Source organism: Cololabis saira, chromosome 14 (genome assembly GCF_033807715.1).
Source record: "Cololabis saira isolate AMF1-May2022 chromosome 14, fColSai1.1, whole genome shotgun sequence".
NCBI lineage: Eukaryota > Metazoa > Chordata > Actinopteri > Beloniformes > Belonidae > Cololabis > Cololabis saira.
In genome coordinates, this window is record NC_084600.1 from 7631593 (window position 1) to 7659457 (window position 27865).

Genomic DNA, 27865 nt, shown 5'->3' on the forward strand with positions numbered 1-27865 from the left:
CGACAACCAGGTATTCGATTCACGCTGCGGCCTCCGCCTGCTGTGAGCGGCGCGGGACGCGGGTTACGTAACCGTCGTAATCACCGCCCCTGCGGGTCGCCGGGAGACACGAATCTATCGCACACCTGGCTGCACTGCTGAGCGAGGCGGCGTCCATGCGACTGGGAGGTCAGGGACTGGGACTATTGGGGAGCGGAATGGCGGAAGGCAGCAACAATGTTAATCCCGCCAGCCTTCCTGCGGGGGACCCGCAGCTCATCGCGCTGATCGTCGAGCACCTGAAGAACCGCGGACTTTTTGACGAGTTCCGTCGCGACTGTTTGGCTGATGTTGACACGAAGGTACTCGACTTGAGCCGCTGTTTATGAAGGCTGATTTATGGTTCCGCGTTACACCAACGCAGAGTCTACGCCGTAGGTTACGGCGTAGGTTACGGCGAAGGCTCTGCGTCGATTTAACGCAGAACCATAATTCAGGTTTAAAGTGTCTGAGCCGCTGCCGTGTGTCTGTGCTGCTTCTACCAGGATACGTGTTGTCATTTAGTCCTTGGTGCAGTGTTACAGCAGAGTTTAGTCACGTTTGTTGTTGTTGTTGTTGTTGTTGTTGTTTCCAGCCTGCCTACCAGAACCTCCGACAGAAAGTTGACAACTTCGTCTCGTCCCAGCTGAGCTCGCAGGACTGGAACCCGTCCATCAACAAGAACCAGATGAGGAACGGGCTGAGGCAAAGCGTCGTCCAGTGAGTGGTGCTTTTCTCAAACGTCCAGGGGTTTATTCACTTTCTTAACACATTTCCTCGGTAGCTGCGGCAACATACTACCGGTTGACGTTTGATTTAAGAGAAACTTGATTGAATGATTTCCCCCTTCTCTTTGCTTTCAACGCGCAACATGTGCTGTGCATCACGATCTACGTGTGCATCACGATCTACGTGTGCATCAGGATCTACTTGTGCACCAGGATCTACTTGTGCACCAGGATCTACTTGTGCACCAGGATCTACTTGTGCACCAGGATCTACTTGTGCACCAGGATCTACTTGTGCACCAGGATCTACTTGTGCACCATGATCTACTTGTGCACCATGATCTACTTGTGCATAAGGATCTACTTGTGCACCATGATCTACTTGTGCATCATGATCTACTTGTGCACCAGGATCTACTTGTGCATCAGGATCTACTTGTGCATCATGATCTACTTGTGCATCATGATCTACTTGTGCTTGCATACACATGCAAAACAAGCACAACTGCAGGCAACTCCCATTTTTAGTTCATATAAAGAAAATGTGTCATCAGATCTGAAAAGAAAACAGTTTAATGCACAATTTGTTAAACTGTCTTGAATAATCTTTACAAAAAAAAAAATCTGTATTATATATTTTGGTAGGATTAACATAAAACTAAAAGGTTTTCATTCAATCCTATGTTGTCAAATCAAGGATGTCATATGATACTTTTCACAAGTTTACAGTTTTCTTTCAGGGTTTTACTAGAGTAGGTTGATATTTATTTTTTACTGTTCCAAAATACAAGTATATATATATATATATATATATATATATATATATATATATATATATATATATATACAGTATATTGCTTGCGAAATGCAACCCAAAAAGTGTTCTATTTAATTTTTAAGTTTTGAGTCTTCTGTTTTTTCTGATGTTTTTTTTTTAGTTTTGTGGTCAGATATGGCAGATTACTAGGCAGGTATTTTAAGCTGTGATCAACTAGTTAATGTATTTAATGGCGATTCTGTAAACAGCTTATTTTTAGTCTGGGCTATAAATGAGGTGTTTCAGACAGTTCAGGAGCAATATCTGGAACATCATTGTGGACTTGCAATTTTGTCATTTTCCAAACATTTTACATGCCCAAAAGGAATATAATATCAAATGTTCTTAATTTAAAAACAAAATACATTAAAAAATTATTTGTTTAATATAGTCAAGTAATTGTTTTAGTGTAATATCTTCTGAGTTTTGGTCATGTGGGCTCTTGTTTCTTCCTTTGCTTTCTTGTGTGTATAATTCCAGTTTGTGTGTTATTTCAGATCGGGTATGATGGAGTCTGGCGTGGACAGGATCATAACTCAGGTTGTGGACCCCAAAATGAACCACATTTTCCGGCCGCACATAGAAACTGCCATCCATGATTTTCTCTCAGGCGACAGAAGGGAAGATAGCACCTCAACTTCCAACTCTGTATCAGCTGAACTGACAGAAACATCCGAGGCCATCTCTGCGTCTGGCCCCAAAACCCCCTGAGGTGTGTCTAATAAACGATCTAGAACTTAAACCAGGGTTGATGTGGAAATGGAGTAAAACACTCTGAATTGTCTCTGTCTACAGGCACATATGCCAGCGTTCACTGGTGTCCTCGTAACGCTGGATGTTTGCGTTGGCCTTTGAAATGTGAAGCATCAGACAGGTGGAGGATGAAGAGGAAAAGGAGCTTGTCGGATCAGAGTTGAGGGAGTTTCGTCACCCATCTGTGCCGCACAGGGCTACTGTACAATGCCAAGTGGTGTACTGTGACTGCACTGCACGGGTGTGCCTTTTAGATGTGGCTGGATAATTAATCGTCTCAAACTACGTTTTTTTTTTCTATGTGTCATTGCACCAACTCTTTTTTTTATTTAGTTGAACATTATGTAAGAACGATCTGATCATAAACTCAGGCTTATTGTACATAGAGACATTTTTCAGTTGTTTGGATTTGTGATCATTTTAGGTTTAGGTTTGAAAATCTTATATAATGTTTCAGATGATGGATGAAGTCAGTCGACTGTGATTTTGTTTTAGGAAAAATCCACAGAAGAGTTCCTGCAATACATGTACAAATACGGGGTCTCAAATCCAGTGACCGAATCACTTGTCTGTAAACATATTTTTTTCAATAAAAGCAGGTCTTTCCAACAGACATTGTGCATCTTGTATGTATTATTGATTGTTTATTTCTTATTTTTTTATTAAAACGTTTGACTTCAGGTCTGTTACAGATTGTTCCTGCTTGTAGTTTCTTGGCTCTTATTTGTTAAGATTTTAGCTATGAAATCAATTATTTATATACAGTGCCTTGCGAAAGTATTTGCCCCCCTTGAACTTTGTGACCTTTTGCCACATTTCAGGCTTCAAACATAAAGATATAAAACTGTAATTTTTGTGAAGAATCAACAACAAGTGGGACACAATCATGAAGTGGAACGAAATGTATTGGATATTTCAAACTTTTTTAACAAATAAAAAACTGAAAAATTGGGCGTGCAAAATTATTCACCCCCCTTAAGTTAATACTTTGTACCGCCACCTTTTGCTACGATTACAGCTCTAAGTCGCTTGGGGTTTGTCTCTATCAGTTTTGCACATCGAGAGACTGAATTTTTTGCCCATTCCTCCTTGCAAAACAGCTGTAGCTCAGTAAGGTTGGATGGAGAGCGTTTGTGAACAGCAGTTTTCAGTTCTTTCCACAAATTCTCCATTGGATTCAGGTCTGGACTTTGACTTGGTCATTCTAACACCTGGGCCCGGTTTTTCAAAAGGTTTAATCTGGATCAAATTGATCCGGATTTAGTAACCCTTTTTTTTTGCTATCCAGGATCACGTAATCCAGTTTACTTTTGAGACGGTTTTTCAAAGCAACATCGGATTGGATCAATCTGATCCGGATAGAAACTTTTCAGGATCACCAAATCTGGATAACCAGTGCTCAAATAGGGTAGGAAACACAATATAGAACTATAGATATGTAAAGAGCAACAAGTAGAATAGCCAGTGTGGGGTCAATAAAGTTTATTTGTATTTGAAACGAAAACACACACACACACACACAAAAAAACACCCTCTTCTGGCAGTCCGCTCATCTGAAAATATATTTGATATATATATGAAAAAATATTTTTGATTGTGATGAATTATAATATTATAATTAGTGACAGAATGATATATATTATTTGTGGTCAATATTGACAGCTGTTTGGGGGATTATTTTATGAGGCCAAACTCTTTCTACTTTGCTGTAGGCCTATACTGAAAGGCTGAATACGTTATAACCTACCTAATCACTGTAGCCTGACGGATGAACAAATCCAATTAAAACCTTATGAATAAATAGGATATCTTGTAAGCTATACTGCATGATCCAAATACAGTGTTATTTGATACAATTTTAAAGTTTCATTACATTTTGGGCCTGAAATCTACGCTGAATCCACCCTTCTGATGGGATCAGTTTAATCCCGATTTTTTGGATCAAAGTGATCCCAATCCTACTAAAAAGTTTTGAAAAACCCAAACTGAAGGTTTGATCCAGATCAAAACCAGGATTGGATTACGTGATCTAATCCGATTACGTAATCCGTTTTGTCTTTTGAAAAACCCATTTTCATGATTTGATCCAATCCCTTATCCAAAATCCGAGCGGATTACTTTTGAAAAACCGGGCCCTGGATATTTTTTTTGTTAACCCTTCCATTGTAGATTTTGCTTTATGTTTTGGATCATTGTCTTGTTGGAAGACAAATCTCCGTCCCAGTCTCAGGTCTTTTGCAGACTCCATCAGGTTTTCTTCCAGAATGGTCCTGTATTTGGCTCCATCCATCTTCCCATCAATTTTAACCATCTTCCCTGTCCCTGCTGAAGAAAAGCAGGCCCAAACCATGATGCTGCCACCACCATGTTTGACAGTGGGGATGGTGTGTTGAGGGTGATGAGCTGGGTTGCTTTTATGCCAAACATAACGTCTTGCATTGTTGCCAAAAAGTTCGATTTTGGTCTCATCTGACCAGAGCACCTTCTTCCACATGTTTGGTGTGTCTCCCAGGTGGCTTGTGGCAAACTTTAAACCACACTTTGTATGGATATCTTGAATAAAATGGCTTTCTTCTTGCCACTCTTCCATAAAGGCCAGAATTGTGCAGTATACGACTGATTGTTGTCGTATGGACAGAGTCTCTCACCTCAGCTGTAGAGCTCTGCGGTTCATCCAGAGTGATCATGGGCCTCTTGGCTGCATCTCTGATCAGTCTTCTCCTTGTATGAGCTGAAAGTGTAGAGGGACAGCCAGGTCTTGGTAGATTTGCAGTGGTCTGATACTCCTTCCATTTCAATATTATCGCTTGCACAGTGCTCCTTGGGATGTTTAAAAGCTTGGGAAATATTTTGTATCCAAATCCAGCTTTAAACTTCTCCACAACAGTATGTGGGACCTGCCTGGTGTGTTCCTTGTTCTTCATGATGCTCTCTGCGCTTTAAACGGACCTGAGACGATCACAGTGCGGTGCATTTAGACGGAGACGTGTTTACACACTGGTGGATTCCATTTATCATCATTAGTCATTTAGGTCAACACTGGATCATTCAGAGATCCTCACTGAACTTCTGGAAAGAGTTTGCTGCACTGAAAGTAAAGGGGGTGAATAATTTTGCACGGCCACTTTTTCAGTTTTTTATTTGTTAAAAAAGTTTGAAATATCCAATACATTTCGTTCCACTTCATGATTGTGTCCCACTTGTTGTTGATTTTTCACAAAAAATTGCAGTTTTATATCTTTATATTTGAAGCCTGAAATGTGTCAAAAGGTCACAAAGTTCAAGGGGGCCAAATACTTTGGCAAGGCACTGTACTTATATTACACATTGAACATGCTCAGCGAGGCCTGGAAGGCAAGGCAAGTCCAGTTTATATGTATAGCACATTTCATGTATAAAGCAGTTCAATCAAAGTGCTTTACAAAGAACATACAGCAAGATGCAAAATAAACATTTAAAAGTAAATCTAAAGTAGGATTAAAAAAACCTACAGTAAACTAAAACAGCATGGAACAGATAAATGCACAAAATTAAAGTTCCAGTGCAGTATGGCAAATAAACAATTGCTTTGATATGCAACAGCAAATAGAAAAGCTTTTTATGCAGATTTAAAGCAGCTGAGAGTTTCAGCACAGCTGCAGTTTTCTGGAAGTTTGTTCCAACATGTTAGAAGCACAATAACTGAACATGTTTAATTCTGACTGGGAACAGAAAGTAGACCTGAGAGCTCTGGCTGTTTCATAACGCACCAGTAGGTCCAAAATAATTTGGTGCTTCATAAATTAACAGTAGTATTGTGAATCAATTATTTAACAGACATGTAGCCACTATAAAGATCTGAGGACCCGAGCAACAGCGTTCTAAACTAGCTGATGGACTTATTAGGGAGACCTGTAAGGACATCACAGCGTACAAATCTACTAAAGATAAATGTAGATGCACATTTCTTCTAAATCCTGCTGAGACCTCAATTCTTTAATCCTTGTCATGTTCTTTCAGTGTTAAAAGTCTGACCTCACAACTATCTTAATGTGACCATCGAAATTGTGGTCGGTCCATGACCACACCAAGATTTCTGGCTTGGTTGTTGGTTATAACATCACTGAAGCTGACTGCTGACTTCTTTCTTCCTTGGGTCCAAAACTATTATTTCAATGCATTTGATCAATGTGCCACAGGTTATTTTTGTTTGCTCAGATTCATAGTTGCCTTGTCTTTTAAATAGGACTCAAACCAGTTCAGTACTGTGCCAGAGAGTCAAGCCGGTCTAGTAAGATATTATGGTCCACCTTGAGCATGAGATCCAGTTGTACCAGGACTGAGATGTTGCCACATCTCTGTTCAAGTGGATGTCATTGAAGACCTTAACTATCACAGTAGTCTCAGCCCTGATACTCATTAAAACAGTTATTTAATGGGCTACTCGGTGGCACAGCGGGTTAGGGAGGCGGCTCATGTACTGAGGCTACAGTCCTCCTGCAGCGGCCGCAGGTTCAAGTCCCGGCCTGCACACCTTTGCTGCATGTTGTCCCTGTTCTCTCTCTCACTCTCTACCTCCTGTCTGCAACTTGAATAGAGAGCCACAACAAAATCTTTTTTTTTTTTAAAAACAAACAGTTATTTAATGGAGGGTGTGCAGTTGTTGAAGGAAAGTTTGTTCTATGACTTTACTAAGAAAAGGGAGGTTTGATGTCAGCCAATACCCGGCTGATGTGTCCAAGTTGTTCTTTTTAAAGAGTGGCTCGATGACTGATGTTTTTAGGGTTTGGGGGAAGACGCCTGAAAGAAGAGATGTATCTACAATCTGTAAAAGTTCTCAGGCCAGACAATGTGAAACATTCTTGAAAAATCCTGTTGGCAGAGTGTCAAGCCAGCAAGTTGTGGATTTCAAGTGACAAGTGATGTCATTCAGGGATTTAGAATTGATTGGTAATAAGTGTGTCAGGGTGTCTCTGAGTGGATACAGTGTCAATACATAGCCTGGACCTGGCATTGAAATGATCACAAGCTCATTGACTGCAAGCCAGTAGAGGGGGGCTGAAAAAGACAGTGTCTTCTGTCTTGTGTGTATTTTCTTTTTCCGTCACATGCTGAGTTCATCCAAAATTATCAAGAACTCAACACTGTAAAAGTAAAGGACGGTACACAGGATGGGGAGTTCCTCTGAAGAGTGAGTTTTCATAAGACACACGTACCTGCATTGAAGTGAGTCTTTTAACAAAAGGGCTACTCCACCTTTCTAATGTAATTAACTTTAGAGCTAAATACAGGTGTAGATCCTGGGATGGACTGAAAAGGTAAAACTTATAAGACCACTTTAAGAAATTGGTGAAAATCATTACTGTTTTTCTAGAGCCTGTAACTGTAGTTCTACTGCGAGGGGCAACAAGCTTTTCTTAGTTTGATGCAGGCGTGTCCATAAAATTTAATATCCAGAGTTATTTTCTTTTTTAATGTGCCAATCCATTTATTTGCATATCAAGCCAAAAATGTGTATCATACTTCAAAAATGAGGATGAAGATGTTCAATGTTAACCTGTACAGTCCATCACAAACCCCAAAAACATGTGCTCTCCTCCCACGCCACGGCTGAAAACTTCCATCACTGCCAGGTATAAATCAGCTACCATGGCAATCAGTTTAGTTTGACATGATGTCATAGCAAAGCCATCCAGTTCACAAAAATAAATAAACAGATAAAGAAAAGAAAAGAAAAGAAAAGAAAAGAAAAGAAAAGAAAAGAAAAGAAAAGAAAACGTGCATTTGGCTCCAACACATTTGAAAAGAAATGACTTTAACTAAAGACGTTAATAGTTTATTCAGTTCCCAAAGAACAACCATATCTCTGTTAATCTGAATCAAGATATTTCACTGATGTGTTCTGATACAAGAAAAAAAAACAGCAACTCACATATAAAGTCCAGAGGAGTTAGCTCTCTCACAATTAACTATCAATAATTTTGCATTTCTGACTTACAACTGATATCAGCTTTGTTTGCACACCTTTTCTTCACATTCCAGCATTGTAACTTTATTGATTTAACTCTTTTCAACAAGGGTGTAATACATTTTAACGGAAATATGTCAGAGTGTGAAAATCTCTTGCTTGGTTTTGGGGGCCACTGTTTTGAAGCCATCGCCAATGGCACTCTGGTGGCACTCAAAGCTGCTATTTCCTAAATAATGGATAACTTCAAAGCTTATAATTTACACAGGCATGGTGCGTGGAAATGTCATGAAATAAAAGCAGAGGTAGCATCCTCACACGGTGTTGAGGAGGCTGCCGATCATGAAGCGTCCTCACAGGGCTGGGGAGCACAAAGCAGCACTGTAGCTGAGTGTGTTTTGTGTTGCCAACAGATGTTAGGGGGCAGACTTGCAAAATGTTGTTCACAATATGAACACACAGGAGTTTTAGAAGGTGCTGCACTGTTTGAACAAGACTAGGCATTTATGTGCGATTTGGGGTATATGGGTTTGTGTGTACAGGTAGGCGTGTCTGTTTGGAGAAAGGGTCACTGTGTGGTCATCAAAAGTTGAAGACTGAAGCGGTGGGATTTTGTTTTGAAGTAGGAGGGAAGTGAACAAGTGCATGAGCCCACACACACACACACACACACACACACACACACACAGCGATAGTGTCTATGTCTGTAGTTAGAAGTTATCTTGTGTTGTTGATTAATTATTTCTGCAGCTCCAGACAGTTCAATGAACAGTGGAGGTCATTCCATTGCTTATATTCTCAACTTGGCCCCTGAATAAAGACGTTAGACCCAAACTCCTGCAGGAACTCTCATCAGCCGCCGCTGTACTTTAAATTACAGCACACTTTTTAAAAAGAAGTTATGATTCTAACATGGAAAGATGCCAATTTTATCAGGTACAAAATAATGTCAGACTATGGGAGATATCAACAAACCGTTACCCTTTATTTATTTATTTATTTTTCTCGCAGACATAGAGTACACACTCATCATTAATCTCATTGAAATGAGGGTGACAATTTTCTCTTCTTTTTTTTTGGATCCATCGAGACCCTCAGTTTGAAAGCTCAGAAAACACCAAGTGCATGTAAGTTTAAATAATAATAATAATAATAATGGATTTAACTTGTAACGCACTTAAAACTTGTACTGGACCACATTTTAAGTGTAATAAAAGGTTTTGGTGTGTGATGATCGGAGACTGTTGTCCAAACTAAGTTGAAATTTAAACAGAAGTTTTGATATACTTTTCTCCAGTGGTATACAGGACTGTCTCAGAAAATTAGAATATTGTGATTGTGAAGTTCTTTATTTTCTGTAATGCAATTAAAAAAACAAAAATTTCATACATTCTAGATTCATTACAATTCAACTGAAATATTGCAGGCCTTTTATTATTTTAATATTGCTGATCATGGCTTACAGTTTAAGATTAAGATTCCCAGAATATTCAAATTTTTTGAGATAGGATCTCTCCCGACTTTTTATCTAAAACTTAGACTGTTTTCTGGTAAAATAGCACTATATCTGGTACATTACTGTCTTTATTTCAACACTCGCTCATTTTCTCTTCCGTAACTTTCACTGTCACCAATCACCGATACATTTTCTGTCCGTTAGCCTCCGTTAGCATCTTAGCATGGCCTCTCCGGCTCCCACCGCTTCACCTCTTTCCTGCTCAGTGTGTGAAATGTTTAGTTATTCCTCTGCCTCCTTTAGTGAAGACGGTAAGTGCTTAAAGTGTAGCTTATTTGCAGGGCTGGAGGCGAGGCTCAGTCAGTTAGAGGTCCGGTTCGGCCAACTAGACCATAGTCCGATAGAATCCTCTGCGGACCGGCCCGTAGCAGCTGAGCGTAGCCGCTCCCCTGCAGCTCCCCGGCAGCCGGCCAGGCAGGGCAGCTGGGTGACGGTTCGGAGGAAGGCTAGTCTTAAAGGGCTCACGGAACACCACCACCCGCTTCATGTGTCTAACCGTTTTTACCCACTCAGCGACACATCTGTTGAGAAACCGACCCTGGTAATTGGAGACTCTATTGTGAGACATGTGAGGCCGACTCCAGAGACCATAGTTAGGTGTATCCCGGGGGCCAGAGCGGGCGACATAGAAGCAAATTTGAAGCTACTGGCAAAGGGTAATCGTAAATATGGTAAAGTTATCATCAATGTCGGAGCTAATGACTCCCGTCTTCGCCAGTCGGAAGTAACCAGAATGAATATTGTCTCGGTGTGTAACTTCGCCAAGACCATGTCGGACTCTGTAGGTTTTTCTGGCCCCCTCCCCAATCTGACCAGCGATGACATGTTTAGTCGCATGCTCTCGCTCCGCCGCTGGTTGTCTCAGTGGTGTTCAGAAAACGACGTGGACTTTATTGACAACTGGGAGACATTCTGGGGAAAGCCCGGTCTGATTAGAAGGGACGGCATTCATCCCACCCGGGATGGTGCAGCTCTTATGTCTAGAAATCTGGCCAATGTTATTAGACACTCCCCCTGACAATGCAGGGTCCAGGCCAGGATGCAGAGCTGTAGTTTAACAGGGCTGGAGGCGAGGCTTAGTCAGTTAGAGGTGCCTAGCAAAATAGAAGTGGTTGCAGTTCCCCGCCCTCCAAAAGTTCACCAGGTGCAGCGTTATAGAGGCGTTAACCAAGATAACCTTGTAAAAATTAAAACCAATGTACATTTGGTACCAATTACAGACCTAAAAATTAGATGCGGACTACTAAATATACGATCATTAAGCTCTAAGTCTCTGTTAGTAAATGATATAATTACAGAGAGCAGGAGTGATATTTTCTGCTTAACAGAAACATGGTTACAGGAGGAAGAGTATGTTAGTTTGAATGAATCAACTCCGCCCGGCTACTTTAATCATCACATTCCTAGAAGCACGGGCCGAGGCGGAGGAGTCGCAGCAATTTATAACTCCGGTCTCGAAACAAAAATTGAACCTAAGTGCAACTATAATACATTTGAAAGCCTCATGCTTGGTCTGAAATTTCCGAGCCGGAAATCAGAGAAGCCAGTTGTGTTAGTGGTAGTGTACCGGCCCCCTGCTGGTGCGTATCTGGAGTTTTTGTCTGAATTTTCGGATTTCCTTTCTGGATTATTGATCAGCACAGATAAATTCATCATAGTGGGTGATTTTAACATTCATATGGATGTTGAAAGCGATAATCTTAAATTAGCCTTCGATTCTCTTCTAGAATCAATGGGTATCTCACAAAAAGTGGATAAACCGACGCACTGTTTTAATCATCGATCTCGTTCTCACCTACGGTGTTGAAACTGATGGTCTGTTGGTGTCACCTGTAAACTCCCTTTTATCCGACCATTACTTAATAACGTTTGAATTTAATTTTGTTGATGTTGAAGTGCAAAATAGGAGGTATTATTTTAGCAGATGTTTGTCTGATGAAGTTATTGTTAAATTTAGGGAGGCCATTGCTTATCTTACGACAGTGCGAAATAGTGATGTAGTCGAGGCCAGTGACCTGGGTTCTACCTCTGCAGATGTTGATTTCCTTGCTAGTAACACTGCTGATTTGTTGCATTCAGCTTTAGATGAAGTTGCTCCTTTGAAAAGGAGGGTTTCTAGCCACAGGAGCTTAACTCCCTGGTATAATTCAGATATCCGCATGTTGAAACAAAACGTGCGTAAAATGGAAAGGAAGTGGTACTCTTGTAGGTCTGTAGACTCTCATCGTGAATGGAAAGATATTCTAATAGTATATAAAAAAGCCATTCGCAAAGCCAGAACAGCTTATTATTCAACGTTGATAGAGGATAACAAAAGTAACCCACGTTTTCTGTTCAGCACTGTAGCCAGGCTGACAAAGAGTCACAACTCTGTTGAGCCGTGCATTCCTGCAGCTCTCAGTAGTGAGGACTTTATGGGCTTCTTCAACAGTAAAATCGCGAGAATTAGAGAAGAAATCAACCAGCCGGTTGTAGGTGTTTCTTCAGCTTTAGCGACTTCCCTAGGCTCTGACTTGTCTCTAGATTGTTTTGATCCTATAGACCTCCCTGAGCTGACTTCACTCGTTAATAGAGCTAAGTCAACCACATGTATGTTAGACCCCATCCCGACTCGACTATTCAAACATATTTTTTCTCTTATTGGTACGACAATACTGGACCAAATTAACTTATCCCTAAGTTTAGGATATGTACCACAGGTTTTCAAAGTCGCAGTAAATAAACCTTTACTTAAAAAACCTTCTCTTGACCCAGACACCTAGGCTAATTATAGACCAATTTCCAACCTTCCATTTGTGTCTAAAATTCTGGAAAAGGCAGTTTCAAGCCAGTTATGTGACTATTTGTATAGAAATGATCTGTTTGAAGTCTTTCAGTCAGGGTTCAGAATGCATCATAGCACAGAGACAGCACTTGTTCGAGTCACGAATGACCTCCTTATGGCCTCAGATAAGGGATTAGTGTCCATACTGGTTCTACTGGACCTCAGTGCTGCTTTTGACACTATAGATCATGGCATTTTACTGCACAGGTTAGAGCATGTTGTTGGGATTAAAGGGACAGCTCTATGTTGGTTTAAATCATACCTATCTGACAGGTTCCAGTTTGTTCATGTACATGAGGTTTCTTCAGAACAGTCAAGGGTCTGTTATGGTGTTCCGCAGGGTTCAGTGCTAGGGCCAATCTTGTTCAGTTTATACATGCAGCCGTTGGGAAGTATAATCCAGAATCACGGCATACATTTTCATTGTTATGCTGATGATACGCAGCTCTATTTGTCTATGAAGCCGGATGAAACAGAACCGTTAGTTAAACTTCAGGCATGTCTTAGGGACATCAAGGACTGGATGTCCAGAAATTTCCTGCTTCTAAATTCAGATAAAACAGAGGTTATCATTCTTGGTCCAGAGCATCTTAGGAAGGGATTAGATGGTGTTGCGATGGCTTCCAGTGCAACTGTGAGAAATCTTGGTGTTATTTTCGATCAGGATTTGTCGTTTAAACCATATGTCAATCAGGTTTGTAAAATAGCCTTTTTCCATCTCCGTAATATTGCAAAGATTAGGAAAATCCTCTCACAGAGTGATGCAGAAAAACTAGTTCATGCGTTTGTATCTTCTAGACTAGATTACTGTAATGTGTTGTTAGCAGGATGTCCAAGTAATTTGCTGAATAGGCTCCAGCTGATCCAAAATGCAGCAGCACGAGTACTGACAGGAATTAGCAGGAGAGACCACGTCTCTCCAGTGTTAGCATCGCTCCATTGGTTACCCGTAAAATTCAGAATCCAATTTAAAATTTTATTACTTGCGTATAAAGCCCAAAACGGCTTAGCTCCGCATTATTTGCAAGACCTGATAGTGCCTTATGTTCCTGTCAGAGCTCTCCGTTCTCAGAGTGCAGGTTTACTTGTAGTTCCTAGAGTATCTAAATGTAGATTTGGAGGGCGGGCGTTCTGCTATCAGGCGCCACTACTATGGAACCAACTTCCAATCTGGGTTAAGGGGGCTGACACCACCTCCACCTTTAAAACTAAACTTAAAACATTTCTGTTTAGTAAAGCCTATAGTTAGTGTTTAGTAAACCTCTAGCTGGTGTTGGTAAATCTCTAGGTAGTGTAAACTTTAGTGTGTCAGAGTCGCTCCTGTGGTTTCTTGTGCTGGCCCCCCCTTCTCCTCCCTTTTCTCTCTTTTGTCCATGTTGCAGCATCCTTTGCCGGACACCGGAACCTGCAGTGTGGGAGTGAGGGGGGCAGGGTAACGGCCCCTTTTGGGCGGGGGAGAATGTTCGTCCCTCAAGACTCCTCTCCCTGGCCCTGCCCCTTCTCAACCTTTCCCCGACCCTGCACCCCAACCTGGGACTTGATGATTGGGCCGGAGCTTCGGGAGCTGCGTGCTGGCCTGCGGTCCCCACCCCTGGTCATCCCGTTGCTGGCCCCCCCTTCTCCTCCCTTTTCTCTCTTTTGTCCTGCAGGTGGCCGTGGGTGGCTTGTAGCTTGCATTACGGAGCACAAGTCTTTTCCTGACCCTGCACCCCAACCTGGGACTTGCTGATTGGGCCGGAGCTTCGGGAGCTGTGTGCTGGCCTGCGGTCCCCACCCCCGGTCATCCCGTTGCTGCTTCCACCTGCCTGCTGTGCTGTTGCCGTCCCTGACCCACCAGTCTGGCCCTCGGCAGGAGGGTCCCCCCTGATGAGCCTGGTCCTGCTCAAGGTTTCTTCCCTCCTAAAGGGGAGTTTTTCCTTGCCACTGTTTGGCTTAAGGTTTTTCTCCCACTAGGGGAGTTTTTACCTGCCATTGTTTATGTAATAACTGCTCGGGGGTCATGTTCTGGGTATGGGTCTCTGTAAAGCGTCTAGAGACAACTCTGTTGTATTAGACGCTATATAAATAAAATTGAATTGAATTGAATTGAATAGGATATTTGAGTTTTATTAAGCTGTAAGCCATGATCCGCAATATTAAAATAATAAAAGGTTTGCAATATTTCAGTTGATTTGTAATGAATCCAGAATGTATGACATTTTTGTTTTTGTAATTGTATTACAGAAAATCCCAATATTCTAATTTTCTGAGACAGTCCTGTAGGGTTAAGACGGAGCATTTAATCGTGGGAAATCTGCTTGTTTAAAGAAATAACACAAGATTTCACAAAATAGATCAATGTTTGAAAACCCACACAAAGATGGCTCATATTTTTAGAAAATACTTCAAAAGTACACACGCACGCACGCACGCACGCGCACACACGCACACACACACACACACACACACACACACACACACACACACACACACACACACAGCTCCATGCAGGCCCCTCACTTATTAAACCTTCCATAAACCTCTGCAGACTCTGTTCCTACTGTCTGCTCATCCTCTGATCTACAAGTTTACTCAAACGCATAAATGAGATATTTTGCTTGTTTGATCGTATCACGCCAGTGTCAGACTTGCAGCTGCACGGGTGCTGCGCGTCCCCGGGTGTGTGGTGTGATTGGTGGAGTCTCCAGCTCCTTCACTGGTGAACGCGCATTTCTCCAGCCGCTTTATAACGCAGCCTTCATGACGCCCCTCACTCCCGCAGCTTCATCCGCTGGAACAGAATAAAGCCTTACACGAGGAAGAAGTGTTTAAACCCGGGCTGTATCCTCCGGTGGGACGATGACTCGGACTGCTGTGCTGCTGCTGCTGGTGGTGTGTCCCCCGCTGCTGGCTCTGGATCTGCCCAGTGTCCAGGACAAGCTGAGCCAAGTGAAGAAGCGCTTCTCTCTGCAGAGCGCAGGTGAGTCCACTCAGATCATCCTCATCCACAGAGTGCTGGTCTTGTGGTCCCTCATTCAAATAAGACTGATGTGAAAATGTAGTTTTTTTTGTTTGTTTTTGTTTTGTTTTTTGAAAATGTACAAAGTTATTATAAGAAGTCCACAAAAGCTCTCATGATGCTTAAAACTTTGAAAATGTATTTTCAGGATGAATTGAGCCTTTGTTTACCTTTTAAACCCACTGAAACTATTACCCCAAATGCATGAGTTATTCCATGCGTTGTCAGCTGGAAGCATGTCAGACACTGGCAGTAAAAAGTCTGAGTCTCTGCTGTGCACTCCTCTCTCTGTTTGCCGTCCTGCTCTGTTGAAGGCTGTAATTCAACTCGCAGCTCCAGTGACTCCATCCTGTCCAAGCACATTCCCTCCGCACCAGGCTGCACATCACCCGCAGGATGGCAGAGACCCACACACAGGAACATCTTAAATCCGGCTGATCTGTTAAACTGCTCATCCATTTGGATGTAGTGACCAGTTTCTGTAAGGGCAACGTCTTTCAGAGACGACATTTTTGTTAAGGTTTCTAAGAACTTGCAGTTTGTCCGTGATATATAATATTCTGAGCTTGTGTTTTGTCATTACACGCCTACACCTGGATCAGCAAAAACAATAGTTAGGTTTTACATGAAGTCCCAGATGATACCATATGTGTGATCTTAATTCAAATGATTTGGGAGATGCAGCTGCCTCTGACATCTCAGTGTTGGGAAACTAATGATCATTCACACTTTGTCTCTCTCTCAGTGGAGATTCAGAGCTGCTTGGTGAGTTCAGGGGATGTCGGCTGTGGGATGTTTCAGTGTTTCAACAACAACTCCTGCCAGATCCAAGGGCTGCACCACATATGCCTCACTCTGCTGCACAATGCGGGGCGCTACGACTCACAGGTGGGGATCAGCACCAAACACTCCAACAAACCAAATGAGTCAAAAGTCATGTCTCTTCAGACCGCCCTTGCAGTGACAGCATGACACCAAGCTCGACAGACACTTTGGGCAGTCAGAGTAGCCATACTATTTCATTTAATCTCATCAGTCATTCAGATCGTTGGGGAGGAATGTTTGTTATATAAGGAGAAGTATATAGACATGCATGGTAGCATTGGTTTCAGAACAATCCGGGTGGGGATTTGAAATGAGAGATGGAACAGCGTGTCCACTTTACTAGAATAGAAATGCAAAAGAAAGTGATGTAAGTCTCGTGTCCCCAGAGTGAACAGGAACAGTAGATGATGTAATACGGATCCTTGGGGGGTTACAGACTGTATATGATTTCAAGAAAACATTTCCAAATCCTTTTGAAATGAACAGAATTTCTTTTCTGATGGCTCTTAAAATGGGATGTTCATTATAACTCAGTCCAAAATCTGACTAAACAAACAATTGTTCTCTTTATGTCTTTATTGAACACACTGAAGAATCATCGGCATCCAAGCCAGGAAAAAAAGGGTTGAACTGGATGCTAATCCTCCCTCCTACCGCTGCCTGGAGTCCATGAACGGATCATGCCAGATTTACATTTACAATATCACAATGTTGTGGAAGTTCAGCCAGCTATCAGTCGTTTCTGGATGTGGACTGGATGAAATTCTTGGGCGTATTTTGATATGATTTTAAGTTTTAAACTATACTTATATTGTATATAATCAAAGATTTAACTATGTCAGGTGACACTGCTGTAACTAAATGCAAAACTCCCCCAGAACAGTGCAGACCTTTTAAGAAGTGATGTCCTTGCTTTCCTCCCGTGGCAGGGCAAGTCGTGTGTGAAGGATGCTCTGCGGTGCATGGCCCTGGGGCTGCGGCAGCGCTTCGGCTGCGTGAGCCGGCGCTGCTCTGCCGTCAAGGAGATGGTGTTCTCGCTGCAGAGAGAGTGCTACACCAAACACCATGTCTGCCGAGCTCTGCAGGACCACATGGAAACCATGGGAAACCTGGTCCAGTTCCACCTGCTGTTTCCTGCCGGGTGAGGAACAAAATATGCAGTTATATGCAGAAATATATTTCACTATTTAAAATGTAAAGTTTTTTTACCTGGTTTGTTTTGGTCTTGGAACTTTGCACTGATGTTGTGTTGATGGTAATACTAGATAGTGGTGTTACTAGTTAGTGGTAATACTAGATAGTGGTGTTACTAGTTAGTGGTAATACTAGATAGTGGTAATATGAGTTATTGGTAATAGATGTATTACTATGTAAGTGACAATAAAAATGTAGATTTGGAGGGCGGGCGTTCTGCTATCAGGTACCATTACTTTGGAACCAACTTCCAATCTGGGTTAAGGAGGCTGACACCACCTCCACCTTTAAAACTAAACTTAAAACCTTTCTGTTTAGTAAAGCCTATAGTTAGTGTTTAGTAAACCTCTAGCTGGTGTTGGTAAATCTCTAGGTTGTGTAAACTCTAGTGTGTTAGAGTCAGTAGTCATAGTTGCAGCTATAGAACAAAACTATAATAGTTAGTCTCAAATATAGCTTGGTGGTAGATATGCTGCTATAGGCTTATGCTGCAGGGGGGCACCGACATGATCCACTGGGCGGTGCCTCTCACCCTTCTTCTCCTCTCCTTTTCCCTGCCTCTCTTCTCCATTTTTTATTTATTATAAAAATGTCATAGCTATCATTTTTGTCCATCGTTCCTGGTCATCCCGCTGCTGCTTCCACCTGCCTGCTGTGTGCTGCTGACGTTCCCCACTCCCCCAGTCTGGCCTTTGGCAGGAGGGTCCCCCCTTATGAGCCTGGTCCTGCTCAAGGTTTCTTCTCTCCTAAAGGGGAGTTTTTCCTTGCCACTGTTTGGCTTAAGGCTTTTCTCCCACTATGGGAGTTTTTACCTGCCTTTGTTTATATAATAATTGCTCGGGGGTTTATGTTTATGTTTATGTTTATGTTTATGTTTATGTTTATGTTTATGTTTATGTTCTGGATCTCTGGAAAGCGTCTAGAGACAACATCTGTTGTATTAGACGCTATATAAATAAAATTGAATTGAACAATAGTAGTTAGTGATAGTACTACTTAGTGGTAATACTAGTTAGTGGCAGTACCAGATACTGGTGATACTAGTTAGTGGCATCACTATGTTAGTGGTAATACTAGTTTGTGGTAATACTAGTTAATGTTAATACTATGTTGATGGTATACTATATTAGTGGTAATACTATGTTATTGGTAATACTAGTTAGTGGTATTACTATGTTATTGGTAATACTAGTTAGTGGTATTGCTATGTTAGTGGTAATATTAGTTAGTGATAATACTATGTTAGTGGTATTAGCAGGCCAGCTGACAGTCTTGCCGGGGCCCCGGACAAAATAATCTAAGATGGGCCCCCCTGCGCCCGGATCTCTCCTTCTCCCTCTTCCTCTCCTCTCCCTCTGCTCTTCAGGTTTTTATACAAGCTAATGGACGTTAACATTAGAACTAGCCAGTTAGGTTAAGTTACAAGGTTGGTAAACGTCGGCTGCGCTGTTTCTTACCTGCTCTACGCTGACTTTATTAATTCCAGCTTCACCATCACCACCTTTTTAAAAGATTTGTGTAGAGAATCTCTGAGGCCTCTATTTTCTTCTTCTCTTCTTCTCTTTTCTCTTCTTTTCTGAGCACCGGACTTGTGCTGACCGGACATTTTGACCATTCTAATGGTTGAATTAAATGATAACATCAAATTTTGATCAGCGGCCAAACCATTTTTGTGTTGGGGGTTCTTGACCACAAGGACAATGAGGAAGAAGGCAAGGCAAGGCAAGTGTATTTATATAGCACAATTCAACACAAGGTAATTCAAAGTGCTTTACACTCAGTCACTCACTCATCTTCTCCCGCTTATCCGTTCCCGGGTCGCGGGGGCAGCAGCCTCACCTCAGCAGGGATGCCCAGACTTCCCTCACCCCAGACACTTCCTCCAGCTCTTCCGGGGGGAGTCCGAGGCGTTCCCAGGCCAGCCGAGAGACATAGTCTCTCCAGCGTGTCCTGGGTCTTCCCCGGGGTCTCCTCCCGGTGGGACATGCCTGGAACACCTCCCTAGGGAGGCGTCCAGGAGGCATCCGGTACAGATGCCCAAGCCACCTCAGCTGACTCCTCTCAATGTGAAGGAGTAGCAGCTCGACTCCGAGCTCCTCCCGGGTGACCGAACTCCTCACCCTATCTCTAAGGGAGCGTCCAGCCACCCTGCGGAGGAAACTCATCTCGGCCGCTTGTATCCGTGATCTTGTCCTTTCGGTCACTACCCAAAGTTCATGACCATAGGTGAGGGTAGGTGCGTAGATTGACCGGTAAATCGAGAGCTTCGCCTTTCGACTCAGCTCCCTCTTCACCACGACGGTCCGGTACATCGACCGCATAACTGCGGATGCTGCACCCATCCGTCTGTCAATATCACGCTCCATCGTTCCCTCACTCGTGAACAAGATCCCGAGATACTTGAACTCCTCCACCTGAGGCAGGACTTCTCAAACCAGCCGGAAAAGGCCCGCCACCCTTTCCCGGTGGAGAACCATGGCCTCGGTTTTGGAGGTGCTGATTCTCATCCCTGCCGTGTCGCACTCGGCCTCAAACCGCCCCAGCACATGCTGAAGGTCCCGGTCCGATGAAGCCAACAGGACAACATAATCTGCAAAAAGCAGAGATGAAATCCTGAGGTTCCCAAACCGGATCCCCTCCGGCCCCTGGCTGCGCCTAAAAATCCTGTCCATAAAAATTATGAACAGGACCGGTGACAAAGGGCAGCCCTGCCGGAGTCCAACATGCACGGGGAACAAGTCTGATCTACTGCCGGCAATGCGATAATGCAATAATCCAACCTACTGAAAATGAATGCATGAATAAGTTTTTCCATGTCTTGTTTAGACAGAATCCCCTTAATTCTAGCAATGTTTTTCAGGTGGTAATAGGCAGATTTAGTGATAATCTTTAGATATCTGTTGAAATTCAGGTCTGAGTCAATAATTACACCAAGATTTCTGGCTTGATTTGTAGCTGTCAATGACATGGAGCCAAGGTGAGCGCTGATCTTTTCCCTTTCATTTTTAGGGCCAAAAATGATCACCTCTGTCTTTTCTGCATTTAGCTGGAGAACATTCTGGCACATCCACTCATTGATTTGGTGAATACAGTTACTCAATGAGAGTAGGGGACTGTGTCATATGGTGACACTGAAATATAGAGCTGTGTGTCATCGGCATAAGTATAGTAGGAAATGTTGTGATGTTCCATAATCTGAGCTAGGGGTAACATATAGATGTTAAATAGAAGCGGTCCGAGAATGGACCCTTGAGGAACCCCAAATGTGATCTTGATTCTCTCAGACTCATGGTTTCCAATTGACACAAAAAAGGCCCTATCTTGCAAGTAAGATTTGAACCATTGAAGCACAGTGCCGGTAAGTCCCACCCACTTTTCCAGTCTGCTGAGAAGAATGTTATGATCAACTGTGTCTAATGGAGCACTGAGATCCAATAATACCAGAACAGAGGATTTGCCTAATTCATTATTCAGATGAATATCATTTAAGACTTTGATGAGTACAGTCTCAGTGCTGTGGTGTGGCCGAAATCCAGAATGAAATGCGTTAAAAAGGTTGTTTAGATAGATAGATAGATAGATTTATTACAGTACCCTTGGGTAAATTTGGTTCACAGTGAGTGATTTGGTTCACAGTGAGTGATTTGGTTCACAGTGAGTTTTGCATCATAAAAGCATGGATTTGCTGGAAAACAACCTTTTCAATGATTTTCCCCAAAAATGGCAGATTTTATATTGGCCTATAGTTACTAAGTGTTGTAGCATCCAGATTTGATTTTTTAAGAAGAGGTTTTATTACTGCAGTTTTCAAGGCCCGAGGAAACTGGCCTGTTTGAAGAGAAGTATTTATTATCTGCAATACATACGGAGCTATGCAGTTAAAAACTGTTTTAAAAAAGTTTGAAGGCAGAATATAAGGACAGCATGTTGTGGGCTTTAATTTTGAAACTGTTTCCGTTAGGGTTTTGTAATTTAAAACGCTGAACTGTCCCAGCTTTACTAGAGGATGGGAAGGCCAGGGTGTTATCATTCCTGAGCTGGAGCTGCACATTATTTGTCTTATCTGTAATATTTTGTTTGTGAAAAAGTCAAAGAAGTCGTTACAGGCCTTTTTTGACAGCAGTTCAGGGGGGATTGAGGCTGTGGGGTTTGTCAGTCTGTCTACCACAGAAAACAGTGTGCGAGCATTATTACTGTTTCTATCGATAATCTCTGAAAAATACGATTGCCTTGCATTCTTCAGTTTCTGGTTATAGTTGCGAAGACTCTCTTTATAAATGTTGTAATATACCTGGAGTTTGTTTTTGCGCCACTTGCGTTCTGCTTGTCTACATACCCTTCTCTGTGCTTTAACCAGTGTGGCGTTTCTCCAGGGTGACTTTTTCTTCCCGGACAGAACTTTGGTCTTAATTGGGGCGATAGAATCAATAACAGTCATAACATTGGAATTAAAACTGTTAACAAGGTCATCAACTAGAACTGAGGGAAGGGTTGGTGATGGTGTAAAATCCTGAGTGAATAATGCACAGGTGTTATCATTTATATAAAGCTTTCTGATTACCTCTGCTTCACCTTTCATAGGATTGGCAACAGTGGTCATTTTGAACAAAACACAGTAGTGATCAGACAGAGCAACATTGTTCACCACAACCTCTGAGATATTAAGACCCTTGGAAATAATTCAATCTAAAACATGTCCTCGGTTATGCGTTGATGGTAAAGTGTTGCCCCTGTTTCACCAGGCCACACATGGAACTGATGAACTTCCTGTTGAAGTGTGGAGACGAGGTGAGGGTGTGGGTTGGACGGAGGCTGCAGGGGCAGTGTGAGCAGCACTGGGGTGAACTGTGCAGCAGCTTCACCAGCATCTGCCCTGGGAGCCAGCCAGAGGCCCAGCAGCAGAGCAGCACGGCCACGGGACTCCTGCAGCAGCAGCAGAGCAGCACCGCCGTGGGACTCCTGCAGCAGCAAACAACCACCGGGATGGAAACACAGGACCGGACCGGGCTCAGGCAGATCCATACCGCTCCTGAATCTGGTTTCCCTGTGTCTAATCAATCCAATGTCACAGCATCATAGACATTACACAGAGATACAAAAACAGGGTACACAAAGACCATTATGCCCTTACTATTTTAGTAATAGAATTAGTAAAAGTTGTAGCTTTAAGAAACTAAAATGCTGTTGGTGAAAGCAATACAGCATAACTTGTTCATTCTGTTGGATATGTCTTTATATTCAGACTTTTCTCAGCATTACTTTGTATAAAGATGAAAGTATGTTATCTACCTCACCTTTCAGTAAACTAAGTTTGAGGACATGCACACCAACACTACAGAGAATTTCTCTGAAGTTCATCTGCAGCTAACGGCAAAATCACTTTTCCAGATATTTAAGTCTATATTTTGTATTTATGAAGATTGTTATATTGTTCTGTCAGCCATGCAGGTGACACACAATTAGGGGAAATGCTGTTGACAATCAAGGTGCAGTTTATAGAAAAATAAACAGTCTTTAGTCATGTTTATTTTTAATTGTATAATGTTAACAGTCACATTTTATTCAGACCAATTTGTTTTTTTGAGAAATCTACATAACTCACCTGTAAATTGTCTTAATTAAACCATAATGTCGTAAAAAATAGAGAAGTGTGTTAATTTAGTTTTATTTTTTGTTAAAAGATCCTCACAAAAATCCAGTGTTGTATCCTTAACGGTGACATGTTTGGTATTCTGACTGAAGAATGCCTCCCTTGATTTGTTTCAAATGTTAATCTTTATTTATACAATCAGATCATATTATCATCATATACAGAGTCCAGCAAAAATTGGAAAATGTCAGACATCTACCAACCAACAAGATAACTGCATGACAGGAGCCTGTGGACCCAGTGTAGTAGTCTGGGTTCTTTTTTATTTTCTCCCATCACCCTCGTAACTGTTTTATATTTAAGGTCCTCCACAGATGAGTAAGATTCGAGAAGCAATGTAAGGATGACAAAGCAGGGGTTGTAAAATGAAGTTTTCAGTTTCACTGTGTCACTTTAAAGTTACATCCAAATGTGTGGTAAATGTGAAGATGCAGGATTGAAACATCACACCACTTCTCCACATAGAATTCACCTGTGTCTCCTCCCTCCAAGCTCCTCGTGGATCATGGAGGAAGGTATGAGGAATAATTTAGCTTAATAAAAGTCCCCTCGATGCCTGATTAGAAAGTTTAGAACAGGTACATCCTTATTGGAACAGTCAGCCAGAGCAGACTAGCATACATGGTTCCTCTCTTGAACGCATGTTAGAAAAAAGAAAACAAGAATAAATTAAAAGAACTACGCTTACTCTACGTTGTGACCGTTAGTTGCAAATGCTGAGTGAAGTTTTAGGACACCAGTATCAAATGTATTTTCCCAACAATCAGCATCCGACCACGAAAAACCCTCTTTTTAAAAGAATCTGCCCCATGTCATGAACTCCTGAAGGGGCAGATTATTGGAATGTCCACACTATTATCCCAGAGGGTACAAACGGTTAGATCAAGAGGATAGTCACTAAAAAGCTGCATAATCCCTTTTAAAAATAATTATAATAATCTGGCAGTGGGAAGCTGTTGTCCCTTCAGTTATGGATTCCTGCATAAGTTACCTTATAAAAGTACAAAAAAAAACGAAAAAAAAAACCCACCAAAGCGTTTTTTCAAATCCAACTTATTGCATATTTTACCCGGTGACATATTTTCACTAACGTTGCGTAACAGGACCCAGGTTTGATGCTGCCTCTAAATCCACAGACTTATACTCTGTTCCTCCTCAAACTCCTCACTGTATGGTGTTAGAAGCCACATAGGGACCCATCCCTCTCTTTAAATGAAGGGGAAAAGGCGTTTCTTGAGGATGTAGAGGACCGTGGCAAAGAAGAGAGCCAGAGCCAGGAAGATGAGCAGCTTGTCAGTCAGCTCTCGTCGGTTGTACTTGAGAATCAACTTCCTCCCGAGGTGGATGGTTCCTGTCATGTTTTTAAACTCGTCGTTGGTCTCCTGCACTGTCCTGGAGGAGGTGGCTGCGATGATCAAGAGAAGCATTAGTGGTTTAGGAGAGAGGAAGATGGATTAGAAAATGTTATATTTGCTTTTGAAAGGCTGGTAATATAAATGTGTCAAAGACCCATTAAAACATTTAAAAAATGTTTAAATTTGTTTTAAATGTTTCATTTACCCAGGGAGCCAATAGTGTCTTCACTCTGCTTCACCTGCTCAGACATCATCCTGCTGATGGACATCAGACTCTCTGTGATGTTGCTGCTAGTGTCCACTAGACTTTCCTTGGTTGCCTTCCTGAGACACACAAACACAACACCAGCAGAGGATGAAACCGTCCCCTCAGAGTCCAGATCGGCAACAGTAGATGCAACTCTTTGCTGAAGCTTAAAATGTTTAGTCAAATTAGCTTTGAGTCATAACTTGTGACAGATGTCACAGAACCAGTTCAGATCAATTTAAAACCACTGTACAACAAAGTAATAGCTGCATTCATATTTATTCACGTTTGGCTGAATAATTGGCACAAACAGTAAGAGCTGTGGCAATCTCTAATGCCTCTCAATAATAACTCAGTGGAATCTGGGTATACAAAGAAAATATACCGGTAGGGCTTTTGAAAAAATGTGTTTCAAAGAGATATAATCCCAAACGGAGCATTTTAAACAGATAAAAAGTGCTGCAGAAACAAAAGGTGTGATACATCATACATGGTTTTTAACATTTAAGCAGGTAAATGTTGACAGCCAAAATTAAAATTGTGAACATGTAAACAAACACATTTACCTCCTTTGGATTATGGTTCATTCCAAATAAATATCTGCAAACCAAATTTGTAGTCATAAAAAAAAAGCCCTACAAATTACTTGTCAATGATCTTATTTTAATTCAGGGAGAAATTTCTTATATTATAAAGAACTAAAGGATTAAAAAAAAGAGATTAGGCTCCAGCTGAGATTGGTACACAGGTCACGGATTCCATGTTGTATCTCCGTTTGAAAGGGTCCAAATGGTGAGAACCGTATAAATCTAACGTACCTATTTCAGAGGTCTGAGCAAAACAGTACAAACCTCTGTCTGGTGCCTTGGTTTTCTCCTCCACAAAGCAACTCCTCCTTCTCCTGGTTGTCTATGGCCAGTTTACAAGCCAGGTTTGCTTTCCTCCATGCTGTCTGATTGCTTAAATCCATAAGGGGACACACACACACAGAGAACACCAATGAGAAATGCAGTTTCTGCTCTAGTTATCACATTGATTGAAAATTCTGTCTGCATTAGTTTCATTTCCACGTTCTTCATCTTTATCAACCCCAGCCAACAAGTAGTGCTTCCTCATTTTATCATTGGTATTTTTCTGCCTCTGAAAGTCCTAACAGCTTTTACTGTAAATTAATTCCATACAATTCATGCTGTCGCTCACAGCAACTATCAATATAAATGATCATCACAACTCATATAGATGACATTCATCTATAACAAGCTGTCACTTGAAGACATTTAATTGTGAATGGTGTTAATGAAGTCCAATGTCACATAAAACTATTATTTTTGCGTGTCCAGAGACCTCAGCATTTGCCGTCGCTGGCCCTCCGTCTCTGCGTTAATCGCCACCCGGTCCGTGTCTCTGTCCTGCTCTCTGGCCATCTGCTCCAGATCCTGACAGCAGCAGCAACAACATAAATCACATCACAAAAGAAATGTGCCGGATGCTGCGTGATTTAGATGTGTTTCTGACCTGTATCCTGAGCCTCAGGTTGTTGAATTTCTCTTTGACTTGAGAGTTGAGTTCTGTAAGAGCCAGCTGAGGTCCAGGACAATCCCTTATGTCCTACAGACAACACATAGTTATCACTTCTTAAGGTTAGCTGAATACTAAAATGTTACCTGACAGTTTGAACAAAAACAAACACACAGAGTAAGGTAAAAGAAAAAAAACCTGGACATTTTAATGTCAAACGCAAGAAAACAAGCGGCATGAACATACAGTATTATAGGAAGACAATATTTTGACTACTATTATTGGCCATGTTAAGTTTGTGAAGTTCTGCATCAAAATAACTGGAAACTGCAGCTACTGGAGTAATGTAGTGCAGTATATAAATGTTCATATGTGGAAGAATTCCTTTTGTACTCGTGTTGCCACAAATAAGCTGCTCAAGTCAAACAGGAGTTCCATGTAACTGCTGTTTATGTAACAGAGTATTAACTACTTTATCAAACACTGATCACGTCTACAAACACGGATGATTTTCACTGGGCTTTTTTCTTTTACTTTACCAAAATATTAAAAATGACAATTGTATAGCTATTGTGAAAACAGAAATACACCCTTCTTACACTCCTGGGGGGGAATAAAGTACGACAGGACCTGTTAGTCTGGTCCTGTTTCCAACGTTTATACATGTTTAATAACAGAACTGACACCTCATTACGGACCAAAATGAAACCCACAGACATATGGCATGTTTGACCTCTTACCTGAATGAGAGCTTTTATTTCCAGATCGTATTTTATGATTTCTTGTCCACAGATTCGAACTTGCACGTCCGCTGAAGACGCCATTGTTGTTTTGGTACGGCGAGCACAGAGGCTCAAAATACGGTTAGAAAATGTTCCGCGTTACTCATTTTATTTTACTTTATTTTATTATTAATCAATCATCAACATGTATATAGAGTACAATTAGGAATATTTAATGAGAATATAAATTAAAAACTTAAAGTTAAGAACTTACAAAGTAAAATAAATAAATAATTAAATATACCGGATGGTTAGGCCCTAGTCCTACATCACAGAAAGGTCAAACAAAATCTTTAAATGCAATTTCAATTCAATTCAATTTTATTTATATAGCGTCTAATACAACAGAGTTGTCTCTAGACGCTTTCCAGAGACCCATACCCAGAACATGACCCCCGAGCAGTTATTACATAAACAATGGCAGGTAAAAACTCCCCTAGTGGGAGAAAAACCTTAAGCCAAACAGTGGCAAGGAAAAACTCCCCTTTAGGAGGGAAGAAACCTTGAGCAGGACCAGGCTCATAAGGGGGGACCCTCCTGCCGAGGGCCAGACTGGTGGGTCAGGGACGGCAACAGCACAGCAGGCAGGTGGAAGCAGCAACGGGATGACCAGGGGTGGGGACCGCAGGCCAGCACGCAGCTCCCGAAGCTCCGGCCCAATCAGCAAGTCCCAGGTTGGGGTGCAGGGTCAGG

At 41.8% G+C, this 27865-nt stretch overlaps 3 protein-coding genes across 3 annotated transcripts in view; 1 reads left to right on the forward strand and 2 right to left on the reverse strand.

Moving 5' to 3' along the window:
• The first annotated feature begins 20 nt into the window (after positions 1-20).
• On the forward strand, positions 21-23172 carry LOC133460160 (uncharacterized). Its single transcript, XM_061740723.1, has 7 exons — positions 21-341; positions 614-738; positions 2061-2272; positions 15425-15562; positions 16347-16489; positions 17356-17567; positions 22363-23172. Exons 1-7 carry the CDS (start codon positions 156-158, stop codon positions 22697-22699), a joined length of 1353 nt encoding a protein of 450 aa, XP_061596707.1. The 5' UTR covers positions 21-155; the 3' UTR covers positions 22700-23172.
• Positions 23173-23376: 204 nt separating this feature from the next.
• On the reverse strand, positions 23377-27397 carry bnip1b (BCL2 interacting protein 1b). The gene is made up of 6 exons (XM_061739548.1): positions 27131-27397; positions 26388-26480; positions 26217-26308; positions 25724-25831; positions 24831-24949; positions 23377-24675 (listed from the first exon to the last, which is right to left on the reverse strand). Exons 1-6 carry the CDS (start codon positions 27212-27214, stop codon positions 24479-24481), a joined length of 693 nt encoding a protein of 230 aa, XP_061595532.1. The 5' UTR covers positions 27215-27397; the 3' UTR covers positions 23377-24478.
• The window catches only part of crebrf (creb3 regulatory factor), a 34945-nt gene continuing 33498 nt past the window's right edge, over positions 26419-27865 (reverse strand). Inside the window, exon 11 of the transcript XR_009784056.1 lies at positions 26419-26503. The gene's annotated coding sequence lies outside the window, so the exon portion shown is untranslated. The remainder of the gene's footprint in view (positions 26504-27865) is intronic.